The following is a 23,311-nucleotide window of genomic DNA, read 5'->3' on the forward strand; positions in this document are numbered from 1 at the left end:
GATGAAACTGAAACGAATACGCTGATGTCTTTAAATATTTTTTAATATGTTCACTGCTTTAAATGGTATTTAACCATTTTTGCCATAAAAGCATAAAATTCATATATGTAAAAGTTTAGAATGCACAGAAAATGTTTGAAATCGTCTGCACCCCCACGAAAAGCAGGCGAGTCATGTTCGAACAATATTTAAACGTTGTTCAATTTATTTTAAAAACTGAGGATTTGAGTGAAAATCATGTGTATCTCCAGGGAAAACATAAGAATCATTTTCAAACAATATTTGGACGGAGTTGAAACAATTTTACGAGTGTACTAATATTTTCGGACATTGTTCGAGAGATTTTAAAAATGTATGGTTTGAATTCAAATCGTGCGTATCTCCGCGAAAAGCAATAAGAATCATTTTAGAGCAATATTTAAACACAGTAAAACAATTTTATGACTTTGTGATGCTGGCCAATAATTTCAAACATTGTTCAATTTATTTCAAAAATTGAGGGTTTGAGCTAAAATCGTGTGCACCTCCAAAAGAAGCAATAAGAATCACTGTCGAATAATATTTAACAATAAACCTACCCAGCCTTAAAAGTAACTGGTACACACACACACACACATTTTCCCTTATAAAAATAACAAGATTGATTTTATTTAGACTTTGTGCGGCTCCTATTGCAATACGTGCTCTACTAAAGATATCTATACAACCATTTCGTATGAAATCACTTTTATAATTACAATAATTGTAAAATAAAAAATCTGGAACCACACTTTAAATCAGAATAACTTTTTTATGGATGGACCAAACGACTTCAATTTCTTTGTAAGGCTGGAGGAATTAGTTTACTAAATGACGTCTAAAAATTATGTTGAAAAAATGCATTTGCTCGGAATTGTGAAAAACGATAGTAAAAATTGATTTTACGACTCTCTTAGCTGAGCCAATAACGAAAATCTAAAAGATGTGTTTGGTCCACTTATATAAATTATATAAGCTCCGAAAATTGCATTGAAATTGGTTAATTGGTTTACGAGTTATCAACGATAAAAAGTGGTAAAATTTGCAATTTTTCAAGAACTCCGGCCTTTTACCACTTTTGTTCGAGTATAACTCGTAAACCAATTAACCAATTTCAATGAAATTTTCTTCGATCTCTTGATCGAACCCAACTTTCAAATTGTCGTTATTAGCCCAGCTAAAAAAGTCGCAAGAATCAATTTTTACTATTGTTTTTCACAATTCCGACCAAATGCATTTTTTCAACATATTTTTACACGTCATTGACTAAACTAATTCATCTAGCCATACAGACAAATCAAAGTCGTTTGGTCGATTCATAAAAAAGTTATTCTGATTTAAAGTGTGATCAGTTTTGCTCCTAACTGTATACAGAAAACAATTGTATAAGTCCGTGAGAGTGTACCGATATTTTCGGGCATCGTGCAATTTATTTTGAGAATTACAATCCCGATGGAAAATCGTGGCGAGCTCCAAGAAAAGCGTAAGAACGATAGCGGTTCTCTTTGTGAGGAAATACGTGTTGGCGAGCGTAATTAGACGCGTCGCCGTGTCTGAGAAAACGAGGTTCAACGTACGACGATCGACGAGATTCGCGACAAACGCGAATCCGTGGAACCTAGCCACTAATAGGTTCGCCGTATCGAGTACGCTCCCTCGCGATTCTTTGGTGTCGAGCCAACTAAATTGTTTTTCGTAGCGCGCGCGCGGATCTTCGAATCGTGTGACGCCGGATAAATTAATGATTTCCCACCGGGTGGTATTTCGAGCGCGAATTCGTTCTCGCCGTGTAATATAATCATTCAACGCCGAGATTTGCCCATTTCTTTTTCATGCTTTCCAGTGTTTACACTCTTTCCCGTTCTCTTTTAGAAGATCGCACCTGCGGTTCGCTTTTAATAACGACAAGCTCGAGTTCTCTCTTGCACGCGACTCTTCGGTGATACGTTCGCCTCGTTCAGTTTATCGATTCGCTCCTATTCTGCATTCGTGTTTGTTGCAGTCTATTCCGCGATCGGCTATTCCAATGTGTAGCTTTTACAAATCCTGGCGAAATTTACTCGGACGTTTTTAGAATCAATTTTTAGCCCAGGACGTACGAATATTTAGCACTAAACATAGCAAGCATTAAAAGTATCTGGTAAATATTACTTTAGAAAAATGGTAACGCTAAATTCGTAGAGATCGTCTGTAATTTTGCGATATAATAGATGCTTGGACAAGGAAATTTATTCCATTATTTTCCATAAATGGATTTTTATTAGGTGTTGCGTATGAAATGTCCGATTTTAGAACTCAAATGTTCCAATGCGTTTTGATCAAGAAATACTATTACAGTTGACAGGTTCATTGTACGTCACTTTGAGGTACGAAGCTTCTTCGTTGTTGCGAATCCTATCTTCAATTTTAATTTACACATTTTCCTTTTAAATACATTTGACATGCTCTTTTTGTATGTACGGAAAAATATTACATTGAATGAGTGAGTGGGTGCAATTTAAAACAGTAAAAAGGTTACAATGATTTAAGAGTGCTAATCTGTGGATTTTTCTCAGCTTATTCAAATGATTAATGTAAGAATAAACTATTTCTGTGGCTGCAGTCACTTGCAATTAACAATGCACCATTTGTTGATAGTAAAAAGAACTACAAAATAGAGATGACAATCTTGTAAATGAAGCATGTGAGTGAGTGACCAGAAAATTCAATGTCTACCATAATACAATCAAGAAACATGTGATTCTTTGATCAATAAGAAATCGGTCGTTTAATGTTACTATTCAAAATTATTTCATATGCAACGACCTACTATAATTTCGCGATAATTGGAAAATATATAAAACCGGTCATTAGACCGTGGTAGGTTTAGTCTTAAAAGAAATTGGAGACATTTTATGGTTGCCATTGTCTTGCAATTGGTGGGAAGATCATTTTCGTCCAGCGAGGAAGTGCCTCGAGGTACCTTGCACGGTTAAGTGTCCACTAAAAGACCTCACAATCAGTCGATTAATTAACTTTGTACATATTGAACGATCAAAGCGACTGGAGTCGATCTTGCCCATTAATACTACATCGACTATACAACTGCAACGGTTAAACTTTAAATGATTGTTTGCATTTAAAAAACGGCTAAGCTCTCGCCGTTGCATCGCGTCGCAACTTTCGGTGCATGCGGGGTGCCCATGATTATTGTATGGAAAGCAATCGGAATAGAATGCTGGCGGTATCGGGCGGAATCGATGAAGGGCTGCGCGCCACCACAATGGCCAAATGGAATTTAATTTGTACCGGTGAGTATTTTTAAAATGTGTGTCAAGTATACGACGTCCATAGGGTTGCATCGTACATACCAGTGCAACGGCGGTCACATATCGACGGTATAAATAGAGAGAAAACGCGGGAGAGTTCTGCAAAATCGGATCCGTGTGTCCCGCTGCGATTTCCCTCGATCCGCGGAGGCGATTGTCGTCAGAGGCGGCGCGAGTTTATCGGCGAACGTTTCTTCAAAGAAATGATCTGTTTCCCCCGAGTTCTCGTCGCTTTCCTCGGCGCGGATTTTCGTCTTACCTCGGACCAAACTACTTCGTGGAAACCGTGTATAAAAGAATACGGGGCCGGAGCTCGCCGAAGATGACGAACGATTCCGCTGGAAAAGAATAACTCGGAAATATGGAACTTCACGGGAAGAAGATGTTGAGAAATCGTGGGACACGCGTAGGGACGCGACCATGGCTGCTTGTACATTTTATTCGCAATTTCTTTAGTTAATACACGCGCACCATTATCGAACAATAATATAAAAATAAGCGCTCGGCTTAGCGGTATTCTTTAAACATGCATAGTCCGCTTTGTTCGTCGGCTGACCAGTCGACGTTCTACGACCGAAGAGAGACGTTCTAAGGCGTCCACCTATAAATAAATAAACAATGCTACAACAATATTACCTTACGACTATCGAAAAATCAATTCTGTAAAGCTTGTAAAAATAAATAAAATATCAACATCTAAAAATAACTGAATAAAATAACACATCGGTCATGGTACAGAACTCGGAATGCCGTTAAGAGGATCCGACGGGACCACAATAAAATCAATAAATAAAATAACGTGGAACTTCAGTCGGAGATGATGGAATAGTCGTCGGAGCTATCGGTGAAATCAATGCAGGAACATGGAGTTGCACAATGACAATTTGGATTAGTGCAATCATCGCCGCAACCTGAGCAAGATGAGGAATCCGAGCAGGAGCAGTGGTCGGTGCCGTAAGTGCAGCAGGAGCACGAGCCAGAGCAAACGCTAGAGCCGGAAGAGATGGAAGAATCTTCAGTTTCGTCCGACTCGGACGGAGAGGAAGAATCGGAAAAATTGCTGCTGGAGCTGCTGCTGCCGCTCGAATCCGACTGGCTATCTGAAAATAGAATGATGAATGAGTAACACGATCGTCAAACATAAGCAACAAATCAACTACCTTTCACATAGCCCATTTTTTTCGCGATGCTCGCCACTTGATAGGTGAACTCCTCCATAGCTCGGTTCGCCTTCCTCTCGTGTCTCTGTATCCTCCTTTCCTTGCGTCTCTTCTTCTTCTCCAGCAACATTTTCTGATATCTGCTGACTTTCTTCTCTGCAATACAAACCGAACGAATGAGACGCAGATCGAGGATATAGCCGCCACGGATCTAACGAAAATAAACGAACGCCGTTACCTTTCGTCGCAGATTTATTCCGCTTCGTCTTCTTCCATCCTGGTTTTCTGTCTTTCTCCTTCTTGGGGACATACTTCCATCTTGAACATCTCCCCTCTGCTTTCTTTTTTACGTCGCTGTCTACGTTACCCTTTGGAACTCCTTTCTCCGCATGAAACCTCGATTTTCCCTTCTTTTTCTTGATCGATCTATTTTTCTTGTCGGGCTGTTCGTCGCTCTTTTTCTCTTCCCAGGATCTCGAGGTTCCCAACGACTTCATAGCTCTCTCGTTCTCTACATCCTTCTGCTTCTCTCCATCAGATTCCTTCGGGCCGTTCGATGTATTTGCCTCTGCAGCCATTTCCTCCTTCTTTTTCTCTAACCAGGATTGCGGGATTCCCAATGACCTCCACCCACTTTCTTTCTCTACTTCCGCAGGATTCTTCTGCTGTTCGGTACATTTCGATTTTTCCTTCTGACCCATCGATGCATTTTTCTTCTCCGGCTCTTTACCGACTTGTTTCTCTTTCCTGGATTCCGAGGTCTCCAAAGACTTCCCTGCTTCTTCCAATTCTACATTCGCTTCCTCTTGACTGGTCTTTTTCTCCACGGACTTCTCAGCATCCTGTTTTGAGACCTTCGAAAATCTCAAGGACCTCCTCTTTGGTGTCTCTTCTGCAGATTGCTTGCGATCCTGTGGAAGTTGCCTCCCCACAGGAGAAACCTCTTTCGAGCATTTTGATAAACGCTTCTTCCGCGTCTTCTCTCCTTCAGGTTCCTCGTTCGGAATACTTTGCTTTGAAGTCTTCGCAGCATCCTCTTTCGGGGATTTCGAGACTCTCAAAGACCTCCTCCTTGTTGTCTCTTCCGTGACTTCCTCCGAGCATTGCGGTACTCCCAAAGACCTTTCCTCTTCTGCAGCAGTCGCGCCGCGACTGGTCGACGGCTTTTCCTCCGCGATCTTCTCAGCATCCTGTTTCGAAGATTTCGAGGTTTGCAGAGACCTCCTCTTCGCTTTCGTTTGTCCGCTAAACTCCCCATCGTCCGAAGTTTGTTTCTCCTCAGGATGCTGCTCCTCCAAACATTTCGACCTCCTCAAAGACTTCCTTCCTCTTTTCTTCTGTCCTTCTGGTTTCTCGTGCGAAATATTTCCCTCCGCGATCTTTCCAACATTCTCCTGTGAAGATTTCGAGGTGTCCAGAGACCTTCTCTTCGCTTTCGATTGTCCGCTGAGCTCCTCATCATCCGAAATTTGTTCAATTAAACGAGACTGATCCTCCAACCATTTCGATACTCTCAAAGACTTCCTCCCTCTTCTCTTATCCGTTTTACTTTCCTCGCGACTGGTCGAAGCTTTTTCATCCGCGGCGATTTCAACATTCTCTCTCTCTTTCGAGGATTTTGATCCGACCGACGATTTCCGCCCGACTCTCTTTTCCGCTTTACTTCCCTCGCGACTGGTCGAAGCTGTTTCATCCACGGCGATTTCAACATTCTCTTTCTCTTTCGAGGATTTCGATCCGGCCGACGATTTCCGCCCGACTCTCTTTTCCGTTTTACTTTCCTCGCGACTGGTCGAAGCTTTTTCATCCGCGGCGATTTCAACATTCTCTTTCTCTTTCGAGGATTTCGATCCGGCCGACGATTTCCGCCCGATTCTCCTTTCCGTTTTACTTTCCTCGCGACTGGTCGAAGCTTTTTCATCCGCGGCGATTTCAACATTCTCTTTCTCTTTCGAGGATTTCGATCCGGCCGACGATTTCCGCCTGACTCTCTTTTCTCCGCTAACTGATGCAACATCTTTCTCATCAACAACATCCTGTTTCAAACCCTTCGGTTTCCTCGTAGGCTGCTTCCTTCGTCCCTTCGTCTCCTCAAGCTCATGCTCCTGTAAAGTTTCGTTATCCGGGGTGACGTCCAGATCTACCTCCCCTCCGGAATTTTCGCGACTCGATCTTCCCAAAGACTTGTTCTCTGTCTCCTTGTCTCCCACCTTGATTAAAATCGTCTTTTCTTCGTCTGCGGCCGTCGCGCTATTATCCTCGTTCGATCTTGGTTCTCTGGACGTAGCGACAACAGTCCTTTCCATATCGATTCGCGAGGATTCTCCTTGGGGCACGCTGGTTTCGAACGAGTAACCGAGGGCGTCCTGCGACGCCATCTCGCTCGTCCCTTCCGTCGTCTCTGTTATGTTCGCCAGGACCGAAGGCCTAACCCAAGTTCTCGCATTGGAGTCCATGGTCACGTCGTCCGTTACTACCACGGTCGAGCTCGTACTTGGTGTCGGGGAGTTTTCTTGACCGTTCTGATCCATGGCCGATTTCCTAGTTCCCTTTTTGCTCGCCGCCTGCTTTTTCTTCTCGATCTTCCCGGAATCTCCGCTTTTCTCGTAGTTCTTCTTTTTATTGGTCGACGGTTTCTCTATTTTATCTTTCAATTTTTCACCACCGCCCGCTTTCGCGTTGCTCGCCTTAGTTTCGACGGAGGTCTCTGCCGTTGTCCGAGCAGTTCTCTTCGATCGAGCCGCTCGCTGCTTTTTCTTCTGTTCTGTTAATAATAATGAGTAATTATGAAACTTAGAATCGTAAAATTATTATTATTAACCCTTCCACCACCGTGAACGAGATACTCTCGAGATTCCGTCGGTTCTTCGAGATTTTGGAAACGTGATACGGTAAATTTTCTATAGATGCGAAGGCCTCGGGGGGATTTCTCCGCATCTATCGCATTTGGTACTATTTTTTGAGCTTCAAACTTTGAAATCCTGCTCTCGTTCTCAAAACACGTTCAGAAATTGAACGACAATCTATATCATTATTTATCAAATTAAAAATAAAGCTCTGGTCGGATACTATTCTTCGGTCAGATAATGTTCCCAGGTTGACTATGTTTAATATTGTAAAGTAATCATGATCAAAGATTGACATTCGATTGTTTGTCTTATACGCACAAAACCTGAGAAACTTATGCTGCAATCTCTCGAGCATGGTTTCATATTCTAACAGGGGACGGACAAGGGTGATATAAAGCAACCTAAGTGTATAGATTGAATGAAAATCAGTGGAAAAACGAAGTATGAACCCGAGCATTCTTGAAGCGCATTACCTTCAGGTGCTCGTTCCGGGTTGAGCGTGTGCAGCTCGTTGAACTCGTTCAGAATTTCCTGCAGGAAGTTACGTTGCACAAAATCGTCGATCTGGTACCATGAATCCCTGTTCAGGATCTCATCGATATCCAAAAGGCCGTCCCCCACTTCGCACGAGAGCTCGGACCTTCCTACAGTTCTCTTGGCACTCATTTGTTTCTCTCAACCCATCGATTTTTCATTGCAAGCGACGCTGTAACCACAGTTCATGCGATCTAACTAACATTACAAGGGATGAAATGTCGGTACTCGATATAAATCGCAGTGTATATTAATTTTCCATCGAATTCCACCACCGGAAGGGTTAAACCATCAAACCCCGAGGATCAACATCTTTGTTCTCCGCGCGAGTTGTTTATGGGAACGTCACTCTCTCGAGGAGGCTCGCAAAATTCGCGAAACGAATATTTCCTTAAGGATCCCGGACAGTTTAACGTTGCTTTAGGCTGATTTATCACGTAAACGTTTACGCGGTCCCGTTTGCGCGATTCGTTCTCTGCCGGCGCAGTTGTCGACGAGCGAAATAGTTTGCCTAAACAAACAGGAAGAACGTCGAGTTAATTGTTCTCCTTCCGAACTCGCTGATCTTGGAAGACATTCCAAATCATTTCTTATTTTAATCCCGAATTTTTGGACGAAGTCTGAATAAAATCAATCTTGTCAGTTTTATAAGGAAACATGTACGAGATACTTTTAACCCCTTGCCGTATTTTAACGAGCCAGACTCGTGATGAAGATCCTAACAAAGTCTACAGTCGGTGTACAAAGTATTCGTACACATTGAAAAAACGAATTACTTTTTCAAAATTGGACCCAACAGCTTGAGTTTCTTTTCAGACGTTAGAAGGATTAGTTTACTAGCTAAATTTTAATTGTTATTGGTCGCAATTGCGAAGGAAATAGTGGAGGTCACGATTTTTTAATTTTTTATCTGTACCTGTAATGAAAATTTAGAAGGCGCCTTTTTTGGTAGGTCTAAGTAAATTATATAATTGTACAAAGTTTCATCGAAATCGATCAAGGATGTTGCGAAATATAATTGATTGAAAATAGCAAAAATCGTAATAATCTGCGATTTAAATGAATCGCAAACCGTAAATTCAAAGATTTTTACATCTTACAATGCCCATAGCTTTTTTATCCGTCAACCAATTTCAATGGAACTTTGTACATATGTATAACTCACTTAGATTTACGAAATACACGTTTTAAATTTTCATTACGGGCACAGATAAAAAATTTAAAAATCGTGGTCTTTACCGTTCCCTTCGTAATTGCGATCAATAACGATTACAAAAAAAATTATCTACACATTAGCTAGTAAACTAACCCTTCTAACAGTCTCAAAAAAACTCACTCGTTTTTAAAAGGTGTACGAATACTTTGTACACCGACTGTATTTGAATGTTACGCGTTTCTTTTTAGATGAAATAAAATTTGATTCCTTTGATTAATTTGATAGACATACAAAAAATCGAAATTTTCTTTTCTCTTTTCGGGATGAGGACGTTTTGATCACTGTAACTGCAAAGAAAATGTTACGGGAAGGGGTTGAGGCTCGGTAGGTTTAGTGTTGAACGATCGTACACTCCCGCATTATTAAAATCAATTATAAAATACACGTGAGAATATTTCTAGCACTGCAAGGTCCCAATTGCGCCCATAATTATGAAAGTGGCCTAAGTCAAAGGAAAAGGATATTAACTAGAGGTGTGCGGGTTTTTCCGGAGAATATTCGGGATTCCCAGGGGTGTTCGGGTTTCTCGAGAATATTCGGGATTTCTGATACTGTACGGAATCTTTTAATATTGTTTTTTAGTCTGTATCTATGCTACAAGAGTCTCCTATACAATTTCGTTTTTCAAAATATCGAGTAAAGAGAAGTCACGCGTACAGTTGCCATCACAAAAACAGTAAACATATTGTCAATGGTTATTCATTACAAACTATACTTTCAAAATCCTCTACAGGCAACGTAAATTTCTGTCCAGGTCCCATAACTTTACTTACTTTCTATAAAAATATGCATTTGCATAAACATCCGCTGTCTAGTTATAAATTATCAAGTAAAACTTGATGTTTTATTTAGATATATCTAACACTACGGTCATATTCATGAAAACATGACACGGCTTCGAATCACAGCATTTTAAGAAATCCCGAAAACTTTTGGGAAACTCTAACATTTTCGCGAAATCCAAACATTTTTGGGAATACCCGAAAGATTCAAGATCCCGTCCCGGTCCCGCACACCTCTAATATCAACATTAAATAAATTCCATATAATGTTGAAATAAATTTGAAATTTTTGACTTAGACCGCTTTCACAATTATGAGCACAATTATCAAGAAGAACGGAGACTGCGGAGTAAACAATGTTATCCTAAACGATTATTGTAGCACAATTGAACACAGGTTCCTCAGCATCGAAAATCAACAACGAAAATTTCAAGCGGCTCGTGAAGATCGGATATACGTATCAATAAAGATGAAAATGTATGCGACCCAGGCCATCCGGCGATCATTGTTTTTCGATCAATGGAATAGGATTGCGTAGGACCGCCCGTGGTCGTTTAGAGGAATCTAGATATCGGTTCGACGCTGTTACACGCACGTTTCCGATCCTCGAGAGGCGAGAAGGTGTTCGTTTGTTCGGGGTGGGCACGGGATCTCGCCGAGGGGCGCAAAAGAAACAACAAATCCGCGGGCCGGTCTTGCTTGCTTACTTTGAAACTCCCGTTCTACGTCAAACCCGTGTATTTTCGGGTTTCTCTGTTTCGAGAGATCGAACGCGAACGCGTGCTCGCCCGCGGTCCGGGACACTGGTGTCGAAACACGCGAATTACCGGCGAACAACGACTAATTTAAGAGCCCGGAAAGGACACCAAGCACCGTTCGCACGTTACTGACTTCGACATGATCATTATCGAACGGTGCCTAAAGGTTGCCGCGTCCGAAATTGTTTACCCGCGGCTAACGACCGTCAACCTCGCCGAACGATCATTCGAATCGAACCGCTCGCGATTATCGGATAACGAGGCAAGGTCGATTTTGAATCGCGGTCCTTGTTCCCTTTCCTTACACGCGATCGCGTGGCAGATCGTTGTAGAAAACGGAGACAAGAAAAAGGCGAATCTATGGGGAAAATTGAATGGAATACAGCGGGTGTACGAACGAGAGAGAGAGAATAACTTTTTCAAAATTTCACAAGGGCAGAGTTGGGCAAAAATTTAATCAACGATTGGCGACTGAATTTCTACTTCAATCGTTAATCGCAATTAACAATTAATCTCCTAGTTTAGTCGTTAATTGCGGTTAACGATTAAATTTCTACTTTAGTCGTTAATTGCGATCAACGATTAATAATCGTCAATCGGATAATTGATTAACTGCTGAAATTTCGAAATGAAATACGGAATCAAAACTGTATGAATACTGAAAAAAATGTAAACTGAATTTAGGTGTATTGTCAGTTGGTCTATATATAATACAAACTCTGTTTACGTGTTTTTATGTTTTTTTCGACGATTTCTTCTTTTAATCAACGATTGACGATTAACTTCATCGACCGATATATCCAATCGTCGATTTTTGGATGATTTCTTCTTTTTATCAACGATTGACGATTAACTTCATCGATCGATTGATCCAATCGTCGATTTCTAGATGATTTCTTCTTTTAATCAACGATTGACGATTGACTTCATCGATCGTTTGATCCAATCGTCGATTTCTAGATGATTTCTTCCTTTAATCAACGATTGACGATTGACTTCATCAATCGATTGAAAAGATGAAGGTCGCGATTCTGAAGTGTGAGGTAACATATCCTTGTTGAATGGGAAGAGTTCCATTATGTTCATGTTGTCATTTGGCGACGTCAATTCCAGTTGTGACGCACGGAAGCTTAGTTATCTAGGGTTAGGAGGACAGTTGCGAAACAGGTTTCTTTTTATACATTTTATACCGCGTACGTATGGGAATATTCAATAACACGGGAAGATCGTACATTTTTTTGTGAAATCTATTTACGTAGGTACATGTATGGATCGCTACTACTTTTGGATCACTCAGTGATTCGATCACGTTCGTTCCCGATATCACTCTGATTTTGCACTCCATCTCTATATGTATAGACGTGTCTGAGCATGGTCCGCCGTTTAAACTGTAAGAGTAACCTCGAAATGGCATTTGAAGTAGATTATCTTGGGAAATAAACATCCCATGATTCTTATTCTTCGCTCTTGACGTAATCTCTTGTGCAGAGTCGCGCCGCTTGTGTACGCGATCCTCCATTATTTTAATACGCATCTCGCCGTACGGTTTTCTCGAAAAATAGTTGCATTGGTTGTGCGAGTTTATTATTGGACCATTTTAGAGCCTGAATCTGTTTCTCGAGGTTCGACTTTGATATACTTTCGTTATTTAAGTGCGCGAGCTTTTAAATAAAGAGCTCGGGTACGTACCAGTCTGGATCAACACGATCTTCGAGTACTTTTCCGCCGAGGGAAAAAATGAATAAACGATTCCGGTACGGTGGAACGACGTCGATCGCATTTTCCGCTCGTTTGACATCCGAGCAAAGGGTACGCGATGGAGAAAAGCCGGCGCGTGACGAAAGAAAAGTCAAGGTGCATGGACAAGGTGACGTCAGCGGAACGGTGTAGCTCGTCAGAGTTTATGACGATGGTGTCGCAGACCGTGGGACACGTACACACACACTCTCTCTATCTATCTTGTTTATAATAGTCGGGTCATCGAGTGGAAGAGGGTTCAGTGACGTCACCTGTGTCCGATGACCGCACGCCCCGTCGATGTCATCGTGCGTTTTCGACGGATATAACCGACGACGCTCGTGCCCGTCGCTCTACCGTAAATGGCGAAAGCCGGTTCTCAAAGCTGGAAAGGACTTGTGTGGGCGGATCGTGGACACACGATCATTTCGATACAGGTTCTCTACTCGAAATTAACCCTTACACACAGACCAAATTCACCGAATCAATTCACCCTTCAGCAAATCAAATTCACCTTCAGGGCGACTCGAGAATGAACAATTTTCTGCATTTATGACAGAAATGACGGAGGTACATTATTAACCGCTTGCCGTAACATTTTCTTTACAGTTACAAAGAGAAAAGAAAATTTATATTTCTTGTATGGCCACATTTATTTCAATGCTTAGCTCTAAACGTACCACTACCGGTCAAATGACCGGTTTTATATTTTTCATCTTGTAATTATTGAAATTATGGAGTTGCTTACGTGAAAATTTCTTTATCCAACCACATATTGTAATAAAAATTGCACAAAATCGAAATAAATAGCGCCTTGTCATTTTTGTAAGCTGAAACATTTTAATCGCTTTTACTGTTCGGTAGGTTTAGTGTGAACGGAGTGTTCTCCTTTCTCGTTCCTCGATAATGCAAAATGTCCCTCAAAAGTCCTAGTTTTACGTTTACGAGGCGTAATTTGCATTACTCGGCAGCGTGAAGCTATAATAAAACTGCGTATGTATCTATTTTCTATCAATAAGGCAAATTACAACTCGTAAACGTAAAAGTAGAACTTTTAATGGAGACAGCGGTCTAGATTGATCTTTTATCTAGCGCTTCTGACTACTGAAAAATCCCGCACCCTTGCAATCCTGGAAAGAAATCTTCCATTTCATCCAAAAAGAAAAGCGTAACGTTCATATTTGTTAAGACTTTGTTCGAATCTTCATCGCGAGTCTGACTCGTTAAAATACGGCAAGGGATTAGAAGGAACTTTATACTTGATTTCAATATACATATAGTGGAAGTGGTGCAGAAAATGACGTGAATTTCGAGTGCAAAACCTGTATCTCGTCGTTCGATTGATTGCTTTTCCTTCGACAGATATTCCAGGAACGATGGAGAGCCGCGCTTGGATCTCGAATCTAGATAAACAGACCTTTGCCCGTGGGACGTCCGGAGCCCAAAACGTTCGTTTCCTCCCTCTCTCTCTCTCCCTCTCTTTGCTCTCTTGCTCGCGTTCGTTAGGACAATATTTACTTTCCGCGGGTATTTGCATTTGTTCGCGATTCCGCGTGCAATCGCCGCGGGGATCGACCGATCCGATTTTGTGGATCGTTGTGATCGAGGTGTCGTTGCCAACGATTGTGGTCCGTCATTCGTTTCGAAATTGAAAAAGGAGATTCGACGAGGACGTTGCCCCAAGCCGGTGAATACCTCTTCGAAGCGCATCTGAGAGATGATGCAGGTGATTGTATCCGTCCCGTGATTCGCATGAGTCGCGTGCGTATAAAAGCGTCGACGGTCTTCGAGATCGGGAATCAGTTGATCGAGCCCGCCGGAGCGAACATGATCGAGGTAAGGGATACCTGCGACTAAATAAATTTCTATTTCACTGCAGATTGTTGCAATTCAAGTAGAACATTTTGATGCAAAATAAAAATTTTCTACTTGAATCGCAACAATCTGAAGTGAAATAGACATTTACTTTCTTTCGTAAATATAACAGTATTTTAAAAAGTATTTTACACCCACTAATTTTTCTCATAAATGCGTGAAATCCGCTGTCTAATGATTATTTCTACTAAGCACGGAAGAATGAAAATCGTAGCAAATTGTAGAACAAAGAACATGAATTAAGAATGGATCTGGAAAGAATTAAATACACGAGGATTATTTATTGTTTGAAACGTATGTGACTTTTTAAATAATTGCAGATCACCGTGCTGCTGCTGGGAGTCTACGGGGTTCTGGCAGTTCCAGACACGTTTCCTATCGATGGGAACCCCGTGGGAATGGCTTCCTCTCCGCTTCCAGGTTCGGCGAATCTGGACGAGAAGGCGCTCCCGCTTTCAAAATTGGTCCTCAACGATCAACCTTATTCACCTGGAGGATCGAACCCCCTGAAGCAGACTCGAGAGACTCCGAAACTACCTGGAACGAAGAATCTTTCTGAAAAACGTATTCCCCTGCTGATTCTCGAAAAATTGTCGCGTCCCGCAGGAATCGAGGCTTGGAACTCGAGCTATTTGCGCGTATAATTCGCTGCGAAACGCGTGGGTATGAGACGAATGTTGACGGAGCGACTGTTGAAAGAGAAAATACACACTTACGGATCGAGCCACTGTTTCTGAAGTTATTTGACAACCATTTTCAATCGTAATACCATTCCTGATCGTTCCCTCCTGTTCCGGATACACGGCGTTTTAGAGAAAAATTAAAGTTCTTTTAATGAAGTGAAATTTTAATTTGAATTGATTAGGTGGGAGGTAGTTATCTCGGATGGATAATGCAGAGACCTGTGGTCGTCTTAAAATATCGATGCCGTCGGAAACGGGCGCTGGCGAGATCTGTCTGAACACGACGGAAGACTATCCTCTTAATTTCTACTGCAGGCGTTTAGTACAATCAACGAAAATCTCTTGATTTAAATCGCCATTTAATTTTTTACAGTGAAGTCTTGATCTAACTCTTAATCTTACTCTGTCTTTCAACATAATACATGCATAGCAATTGCTAAAATTATATCTGTATTAATATTCATATAAAAATATAAAAATGAACATACAAATTATAGACTACTTAATTCTGTCCCATTTGCTTCGATATAAATTCTTTGTCCCTATTCCACAGAATACTGCATATAGCATTCAATTGATAAGAACAATCAAATATTTCAGATCTAGCCGACAATTTATTAATATCAAGTCTAATAACTTTAACTTTCCATTTGTCTTCGAACTCTTTGATTCTTGCATCTTCTATTGTAGAACTTGACCAAGGTTTAAATCTACAAATCAGAATGTTATTAAAAATCATGTGATATATTCCTGCCGATATATATATAGAAATATTAAATTACTTAGTTCCTATTATAATATTAGCAGGCTTTTCCTTGATAGCAGCCATTGTATTCATCAAATAAGGAACATCGTTAAATCCTGTGGCATCGTCGAAACAAAACACAGAACATATTGCGTCGACTTTATCCTTGCAGGCCTAGAAAAATAAACGATTGTGATATTTGCTCCTGTACAATTGGAATATAGCCTACCTACAGGCAATATATGATTATATTTTTTAATGCTTGTCTCGGAGGTGTCCCAAAATTGTAGTTTGAATAATACAACTTTATCCCATATCTTAACTGGCCAAAATATATTTGTCTTCTTTATGCCATTTGTTTCTACGTAATTATTTGATTCTTGTATACCAGCAAGACGTGCTACAACAGAAGTTTTCCCTACTCCTGATCTACCGACCATAAAAATTTTATAAGTAACTTCCTCGATCGAAGACGGTAGAGGCGGTCTTTCAAGTATACCTACAACATTATAAATTTGAAACATGAATACAGAAATTAAATCTACCAGTTTAGTAGATTGTGTGATCAACGATTTACCATAGAATCTTCGTTTTTTCGACGTGTTTACATAAAAGTGGTGTACCAAAGACTCTCCCTCCACCGAATGCAACCAGTTCACATTTATTGCATTCATGATCGAATACAACACGATTAAACAACGGTGCAACAATCTCAGGAATCATTAATAAACATCGGAGGTGGCAGTTAGTATCACAATCTGTATAAAAAAAACCAAGTTTGATTATTGATTATCAAATAGTTGATCGAATCGGTTATGAGTAAAAGAAGAATAATATATTAAAGAACATTGTCCTTCCTTAAAACATTGACAAACAACCAAACGAACACGCTTTCCCCAGTTTAATTCATTACGAAATTATTTGAGAGCAACAAATAATGAAACCGGCAGCGAATATCATGTATATATAGGGTGTTCTGCGATGTAAACAGCTGCTTTGCCGGCATGTTTAAACTGTTAACAAATGCGAAGAAAAAATATCGTATGGAATTATTTTACATTTAAAATATGCTACCTATATTGTGGAACAATATCCAATAGTTTTAAAGAGTATAGATAAGATATAACAATCATAGCAATAGGTGCATGAACATTTTAATCCATATCTTGATAGGATGCGATAGGAGAGCTGAAAGCTGAATCAGTCTTTTGTTTACGACACTTTTTCTCGCAATCTCTCGAATATGTCGGAGAAGATTTTCGGTTGAATTGGGGAACACCCTGTATATATGATCCGTTGTCCAATCAGCATCAGTCCCGCCTTAAGGTGACCAATAAGATCACTTCTAGGATGTCGATGCAAACGGGGACAAATAATTCCATTAGCAGTGAAGTTGGCGTCGTTTCGAACGAATGCCACATTGACCAATAAAATCCGTTTACAACACGTAACGCGTTGTTTGCAGTTGCGTCGCCATATTGTATATTTAACGCGGGTTTACTGGCGCGTGTATGGGCTTTCTGTAACATTTTCTACCGAGTAAAAGCGCGTGGATTAAACAACGATTGTCGAATATCACGCGCGATGGATCCGGAAAAATTGAAAGTGGTCGAATTAAGGACAGAACTCTCACAGCGCGGACTCGATACGAAAGGCGTCAAGTCAGTGCTCGTCGAAAGACTTCGTAAAGCATTACAAGAGGAAAATGCGAGCGGTAAGTTACGCTTATTCTCTCTATTCGACGCTCTCCCGTTGTTTCAACTACATCCACACGTGGGTTCTTCGTCCCGTAACGATCTCTCGATCCGTTCTCTCCAATGTTGACAAACATTCGAATCAGGTGATAGCTACCCTTCCATCGAGTCTTGTCCCATGTCTTTCTACGACTGAACGATCAGTCAAGACGATTTGAACCGCGTCTTTTGCCTCGCTGGAACCAATAAGCAGTTCCACCGTACATATTTCTTGTATTTTCGAGAGATATATACGCGAGAACTTTATATTCTCCTCGCGTGTTTACATATGTTCCTGCGCGCGACGCTTCTTGAAAATTTTCTTTACAGTCAATCGATAATCTTCTTCTCGAAGTACACTCTAATTGCCCTCGTCATCGTCCTTGTTGTTTATGGTAACGTTTCAATGAAAAATACACATTTTTTTTTAACTTTGTCAATGTGTTTGTATTGTAGAAGAGGATCAAGAAAAAGGAAATGTCGATGCAGACAATACACACGACACAGCGAACCAAGAGAACGATGATAAGTCAGAATCTGCGAAGGTACCGCAGACGCCGAAGAAATCCAGTAGATTGTCCAAAGTGGCAGTAACGCCACGAGAAACTCCTGGAACCAAGAAACGAAGAACCTCTAGGATCTCTTCGTATTCCTCCAGAAAACGAACATCTCCGAAGAAATCAGATCAAAATGATCTGTCTCGCGAATCATCGCCTACAATCTCAGAACCCGCTTTACAAGAGGAACCTGTTATACCGGAAGAAATTACGGAGCAAGAAGAACCTGTTATACCGGAGGAAACTACCGAGCAAGAAGACATTGCCTCACAAGAAGAAAAAACTGATTCCTTAGATAGAATCGAGGAAATGGAAGAGGAGGAGCCACTGCCGGATGTGGGAGATAAAAGTGCAGGTACGAAGGAAGTTGCGAAAGATACGGATGAAAGTGTGCAACTACAAAACACAAAGTCACCAGCAAAGTCACCCGCAAAGTCTACCGTTCATGAAAACGTGTCTCCAAAGAAATCTACAGTTCACGAAAATGTGTCTCCGAAGAAACCTACAGTTCACGAAAATGTGTCTCCGAAGAAACCTACTGTTCATGAAAATGTATCTCCAAAGAAGTCCAGTGTCAATGAAAATTTATCTCCAAAGAAGTCGATTGTCAATGAGAATTTGACCCCAAAAAAGTCTCCTGTGAAAGAATATGTGTCTCCGAAGAAGCCACAGGAAAACAGAGATGAAATGGATAAACTGCAGCAGCATGCAGTGGTTACTTTAATAAGAGAACCACTTGAAAATATTGAGACTTCAAAAGTGAGCGAGCATAGCGAAGCAAATATAATAAAACATGATGAACCGAAAGCAGTTGCAGAAGAAAGTAAGGTAGACGATGTTGAAGAGGATATCGTCGAAACCAGCAAAATGGATGTAGAAACAACAGATAACGAGGGATCCGTAGAACCTATTAGTAATGTTAAGACTAGCGACATTCCTGAAACAGAAGCAGCAACAGACAATTTGCTTGAACAAGAACAAAATGCTGATGAGAATGAAAACGATGAATCAAAACCCGACGATGTTTCGATGGAAAATCAAAATGTTTTATCAAGTGATGAGAAAGTAGTGGACGATATACGTGACGATAAACTGGAGGAACAGGTATGAGTTAATCATTCTCTTTCGACAGTACTATTTTTAGTATAAGTCTGTTTTATAAATTATTAATCTGCTATCTTCGTTTACGCGTAAAGGATGTAGAAATGGAGGAAGCGAAAGCCGAGGAGGATGCAGACGAGGATCTAGATTTGAAGGAACAAGATAAGGATGATACGGAAGTGGACAGGAAAAGGAAAAGGTCGCCCAGTCCTTCGGAAGAGCGCGAAGATTCACCGGCAACTGAGATTGTTGAGAACGAACCCGAAATCGACGAAACTGCTTTGACCTTGTCTTGGTGTAAGCTTTCATTAAAATTATGTTACTTTACGTGAACACGACGATGTAACGGGATTCTCTACTTTCAGATGATTCGGATTTAAATCTCGTTATCGACAAGGAGGGGTTTTTTACTGCTACGCCTATGCACAACGATGGTTTTTCGCACATGTGGGCTGGTGCTAGAGCTTCGTACGGTTTTCTTCACGGGAAAGTTTATTATGAGGCGAAAATAGTAGATCTCTGTCCCATCGATACAGAAAACGAAGAGAAACCGTACATACTTAGAGTGGGCTGGTCTACTCCGTATACGTCGATGCAACTGGGAGAAGAAAAATTCAGTTACGGTTACGATAGTATCGGGAGAAAATTGACGAACAATCAGTTCGAAGACTACGGGCTTCAGTTTGGTAAGGACGATGTTGTCGGATGTTACCTCGACGCAACATCCGAGGATAACATCGTTTTATCTTATACCGTGAATGGGAAAGACCAAGGAACTGCATTCAACATCACGAAATCGGAACTCTGCGACAAAGCATTGTTTCCGCATATCTTAAGTAAGAACTGTAGCTTCGCCTGCAACTTCGGTCAAGAAAATCCATGGGCCGAAGAAGTTTTAGAAGGTTACATGTCAATCGGCAATATGGATTCTCAGTCCAAGATTCCCGGTCCGCGCAGACCAACCAAGAAAGAGGAATGCGAAGTGATAATGATGTGTGGATTACCCGCCTGTGGGAAAACAACTTGGGCAACGAAACACGCGGCTGGACAGCCTTACAAAATGTACAATATTCTAGGGCTTGGTAGTTTAATCGATAAAATCAAAGTGCGTACTTTAAACCGCTCTATAGATACACATGAATTTGTAACATGTTTGATATTTCGATGATATTGTTCCAGGACTCGGACTTGTCTCACAAAGAGAACAACAATTATCCATGGGAGGTCCTTATCGACAAGTGTACGCGCGTATTAGATAAATTGTTGGAACTGGCTCCAACTAGAAGGCGCAATTACATATTGGATCAGGTATATATCGGACGTTTTACTTCCCGATTTTGCGAAACACGTAATTTCATATCTGATTCAATCTTGTCACAGACAAACGTATACCCTTCCGCACAAAGACGTAAAATGAAGACTTTCGGTGGATATCAGAGAAAAGCGATAGTATTGGTACCATCCGAAGAGGAATACAAATCACGCGTTGCTAAGCACAAACCGGTTGAGGGCAAGGAACCTACCGAATCTATGTTGATGGAAATGAAAGGTTTGTTGAGACTAAGATACTGCTGTATGTTCTTTTATATATTTCATCTGACACGGCGTGTGTGTACGGTTTTAGCAAACTTCAGAGCTCCGGCCATCGGCGAATATTTCGACGCAGTCGATTGGATCGAGCTCAGTCACGAAGAGGGTGATAAACTTATAGGAAAATACAACAAAGAAGCAAAAGAGGCTGGTTATGGATTGCAACAGAGTAAACGTCCACGACTCGAGTCAAGACCAGAGAATTCTCGAGATAACCGCACCACGCGACACAACCGCGACAACCGTGAATATCGTGATAGACGGAGCAATAATTGTAAGTATAGTTAGAAGAATATGGTAATGCAAGAAAGGAGAAAGAATCTAAAGAGACGATGCCTGCAGATACCGAGAGGAATCGGAATGCAGGCTGGAGAGGCGGTAGCAATATGGGTTGGAGAGACAGACCTCAAAGGAGTGGTCATATGAGGCATGGTGGAGGCTATGGTCCACCGGGACAATGGAGAGGAGGACGAGGAGCACCGATACCACTTGTTCATCGTGGAATGGACAGAAGGGGCGGCAATATGGATAGAAGAATGGGAAACGACAGAGGTCGAGCATTGGCATCCCGCCAGGGTGGTTGGGCTCCAGCTGGGTAATTCAAATTCCGGATCTTTTGTCTTTCCGTTTAAAAATGCCGATTGTATAATGTGATTTGTTTTTTCTTTTTTTCAGAAATTATTCAGGTTCACAGCAATCGTGGAATCAAGGCAATTGGTCGAGTGGACAGGGTAGCCAAGGATGGGGACAAAATAACTGGAGTCCGCATTGGGGAGGAAGCTGGAAGAGCTACGGACAGAGCTCGTATAATCAACAACAGGGTTACGGTAACGGAAGCTGGAACAGTTGGAATCAGCAGCAGTATTACAATCAGTATTGGGGCCAACAACAACAGCAGCCGCAGCAACAGCAACAACAACTGCAGGGCGGTCAGACAACCGCAAGCAGTGATCAAACTGTAAACAAACAATAATCCACCGTGATAAACGTCACAAGAGTGGAACAGTGAGGTATTATGAATGGCTGTAATTTTATTCTCGTTCAAGTAATTTCTCGGCACTAAGTCAAACAATTTTGATACTTGTGAAATAGTTTACGGAAAAAGAAAAGAGAGAACAAAATATCGCGGGAGAAATATTTTTGCCGAAAAGAAGTTGACTCGCGCGATGTGTAATATTGTTAACACTATTCCGGTTTACTTTTGCAGGCAAACACAGTGGATAATGTAAAAACTGCTTTAGCTGGTGATTCCACAGTAGGATATAGTCTCCCTCAAAAATCGTCGGGGATATATGAAAACAAATATACACCTCGTCCTCGAGTGTCGTCATTACCACACATTGGTTTTGAACACACACACGCAGATAAATGGACAAACTTTTCCACGACAATATATTCACGATGTTCTGTTCGTATATCGTATACGATATACAGATTCCAAAGTTATTGCGGTCTCTCATGATTCAAGCAACAATTTAGATTTGTCGCGTGAAAGGCACCGTTACACATGCACCGTCAAACTGATTTGCATTGAATGCAATACATATAAAGAATTGAACTGTAAGCATTACGTAATTTTAACTCATGATTGATTTTTTTTTGGAAGAGAAACGTTTTGTTACGACGCCAATTTCGATTATGTACGTAATAATTTTGAATGAACAAAAGGGGGTAATCTGTGCGGAGTGTCTGTTTCATCTCGAAACAGTGAAATATCTTCTACAGGAGTAATGCTACGGACACAACGTTTGAACGTAAGTTGATTGGTACGATAGAGATTAAAATCGTTAAAATTTTAACACACACAAACAAGTCGTTTAATGAATTGTACACACAATAATAACATAAACGTAGGATTTTCCTATTTTCAGTTTTAACAACCGATGTTGTAGCATCATTTCCTTAAAAGATATTTTACTGTATTTGGATAAAACAAACACCCTGTATAGTATAACGTCTTGTAACGTTTTTGAACGATGGGACCTGTCAAGAGAAAAATAAGCATCGCGCATGTATGCTATATACGATTAACATGAAAAAGATATCGCTCTCGGAAAAGAATTGTGTAAATATGTACAGATTTTCAAACGTATTGCACGGAACGTTTATTGGAAATCTATTTATACATATATTAAGCGAAGTACCATGTAATAAGGGGAAAAAGAAAAAAATGAAATGGATCTAGGTTCTCGACAACATATGAGAGTGATATTGTATATGATTTTTATCTTATCTTTCTATACTAATGACAGTGTTGTACAAAAAAAGAGAATATCGTGTCACGAATAAATTATTAGACTTGATTTTTATTTATCCGCGTTTTATTAAACGAGGTCGAATTTGCAACATTCAGCAGAATATGCTTCTCGTTTTCGAATCGAAAATTCTATTTTGTAACTGTCATGTTGCTCCGTGATCAAAAAAATATGCGTTCATTACCCAACGTACTTTCTCCTACGTCGTCCTTTTTTCCTCCTTTTTGGCAAGCCTGTATACTGTTGTCACGTATATTAACCAGCCCCCCCCCTTACCGATTTCGTTTTATTTTAATAACTATCGGTTACCCGTTGGAACGAACCCAGTTACCAGCAAATAGTACCTATCTTTTTATATTTTGTTTTTCTGTCGATTCTAATGAAAAAAAATCGTTCGCTCATATAGTTAC

General features: G+C 40.7%; 4 protein-coding genes across 6 annotated transcripts; 2 read left to right on the plus strand and 2 right to left on the minus strand.

The window, feature by feature from the left end:
• Nucleotides 1-2,722: 2,722 nt before the first annotated feature.
• On the minus strand, nucleotides 2,723-8,677 carry LOC143214957 (uncharacterized). Its single transcript, XM_076436590.1, has 4 exons — nucleotides 7,809-8,677; nucleotides 4,725-7,250; nucleotides 4,487-4,642; nucleotides 2,723-4,426 (listed from the first exon to the last, which is right to left on the minus strand). Exons 1-4 carry the CDS (start codon nucleotides 7,999-8,001, stop codon nucleotides 4,134-4,136), a joined length of 3,168 nt encoding a protein of 1,055 aa, XP_076292705.1. The 5' UTR covers nucleotides 8,002-8,677; the 3' UTR covers nucleotides 2,723-4,133.
• Nucleotides 8,678-12,362: 3,685 nt separating this feature from the next.
• On the plus strand, nucleotides 12,363-14,960 carry LOC143215448 (uncharacterized). The gene is made up of 3 exons (XM_076437581.1): nucleotides 12,363-12,492; nucleotides 14,020-14,198; nucleotides 14,558-14,960. The coding sequence occupies exons 1-3, from the start codon at nucleotides 12,363-12,365 to the stop codon at nucleotides 14,879-14,881; spliced, it is 633 nt and encodes a 210-aa protein (XP_076293696.1). The 3' UTR covers nucleotides 14,882-14,960.
• Nucleotides 14,961-15,262: 302 nt separating this feature from the next.
• On the minus strand, nucleotides 15,263-16,899 carry LOC143214988 (ciliogenesis and planar polarity effector 2). 3 transcript variants are annotated; one of them, XM_076436640.1, is made up of 5 exons: nucleotides 16,740-16,899; nucleotides 16,243-16,423; nucleotides 15,899-16,164; nucleotides 15,703-15,839; nucleotides 15,263-15,630 (listed from the first exon to the last, which is right to left on the minus strand). In XM_076436640.1, exons 2-5 carry the CDS (start codon nucleotides 16,337-16,339, stop codon nucleotides 15,423-15,425), a joined length of 708 nt encoding a protein of 235 aa, XP_076292755.1. In that variant the 5' UTR covers nucleotides 16,340-16,423; nucleotides 16,740-16,899; the 3' UTR covers nucleotides 15,263-15,422. The 3 variants fall into 3 exon arrangements, with proteins under 3 accessions (XP_076292755.1, XP_076292754.1, XP_076292756.1); XM_076436639.1 differs by lacking the exon at nucleotides 16,740-16,899 and adding an exon at nucleotides 16,523-16,676; XM_076436641.1 differs by lacking the exon at nucleotides 16,740-16,899 and adding an exon at nucleotides 16,555-16,664.
• A 207-nt stretch (nucleotides 16,900-17,106) lies between these two features.
• On the plus strand, nucleotides 17,107-22,955 carry LOC143214958 (uncharacterized). The gene is made up of 10 exons (XM_076436591.1): nucleotides 17,107-17,379; nucleotides 17,855-19,059; nucleotides 19,152-19,353; nucleotides 19,422-20,161; nucleotides 20,236-20,364; nucleotides 20,437-20,605; nucleotides 20,681-20,920; nucleotides 20,989-21,241; nucleotides 21,322-21,656; nucleotides 21,854-22,955. Exons 1-9 carry the CDS (start codon nucleotides 17,250-17,252, stop codon nucleotides 21,617-21,619), a joined length of 3,366 nt encoding a protein of 1,121 aa, XP_076292706.1. The 5' UTR covers nucleotides 17,107-17,249; the 3' UTR covers nucleotides 21,620-21,656; nucleotides 21,854-22,955.
• Nucleotides 22,956-23,311: the final 356 nt, after the last annotated feature.

This window comes from Lasioglossum baleicum, chromosome 13 (assembly GCF_051020765.1).
Source record: "Lasioglossum baleicum chromosome 13, iyLasBale1, whole genome shotgun sequence".
Taxonomy (NCBI): domain Eukaryota; kingdom Metazoa; phylum Arthropoda; class Insecta; order Hymenoptera; family Halictidae; genus Lasioglossum; species Lasioglossum baleicum.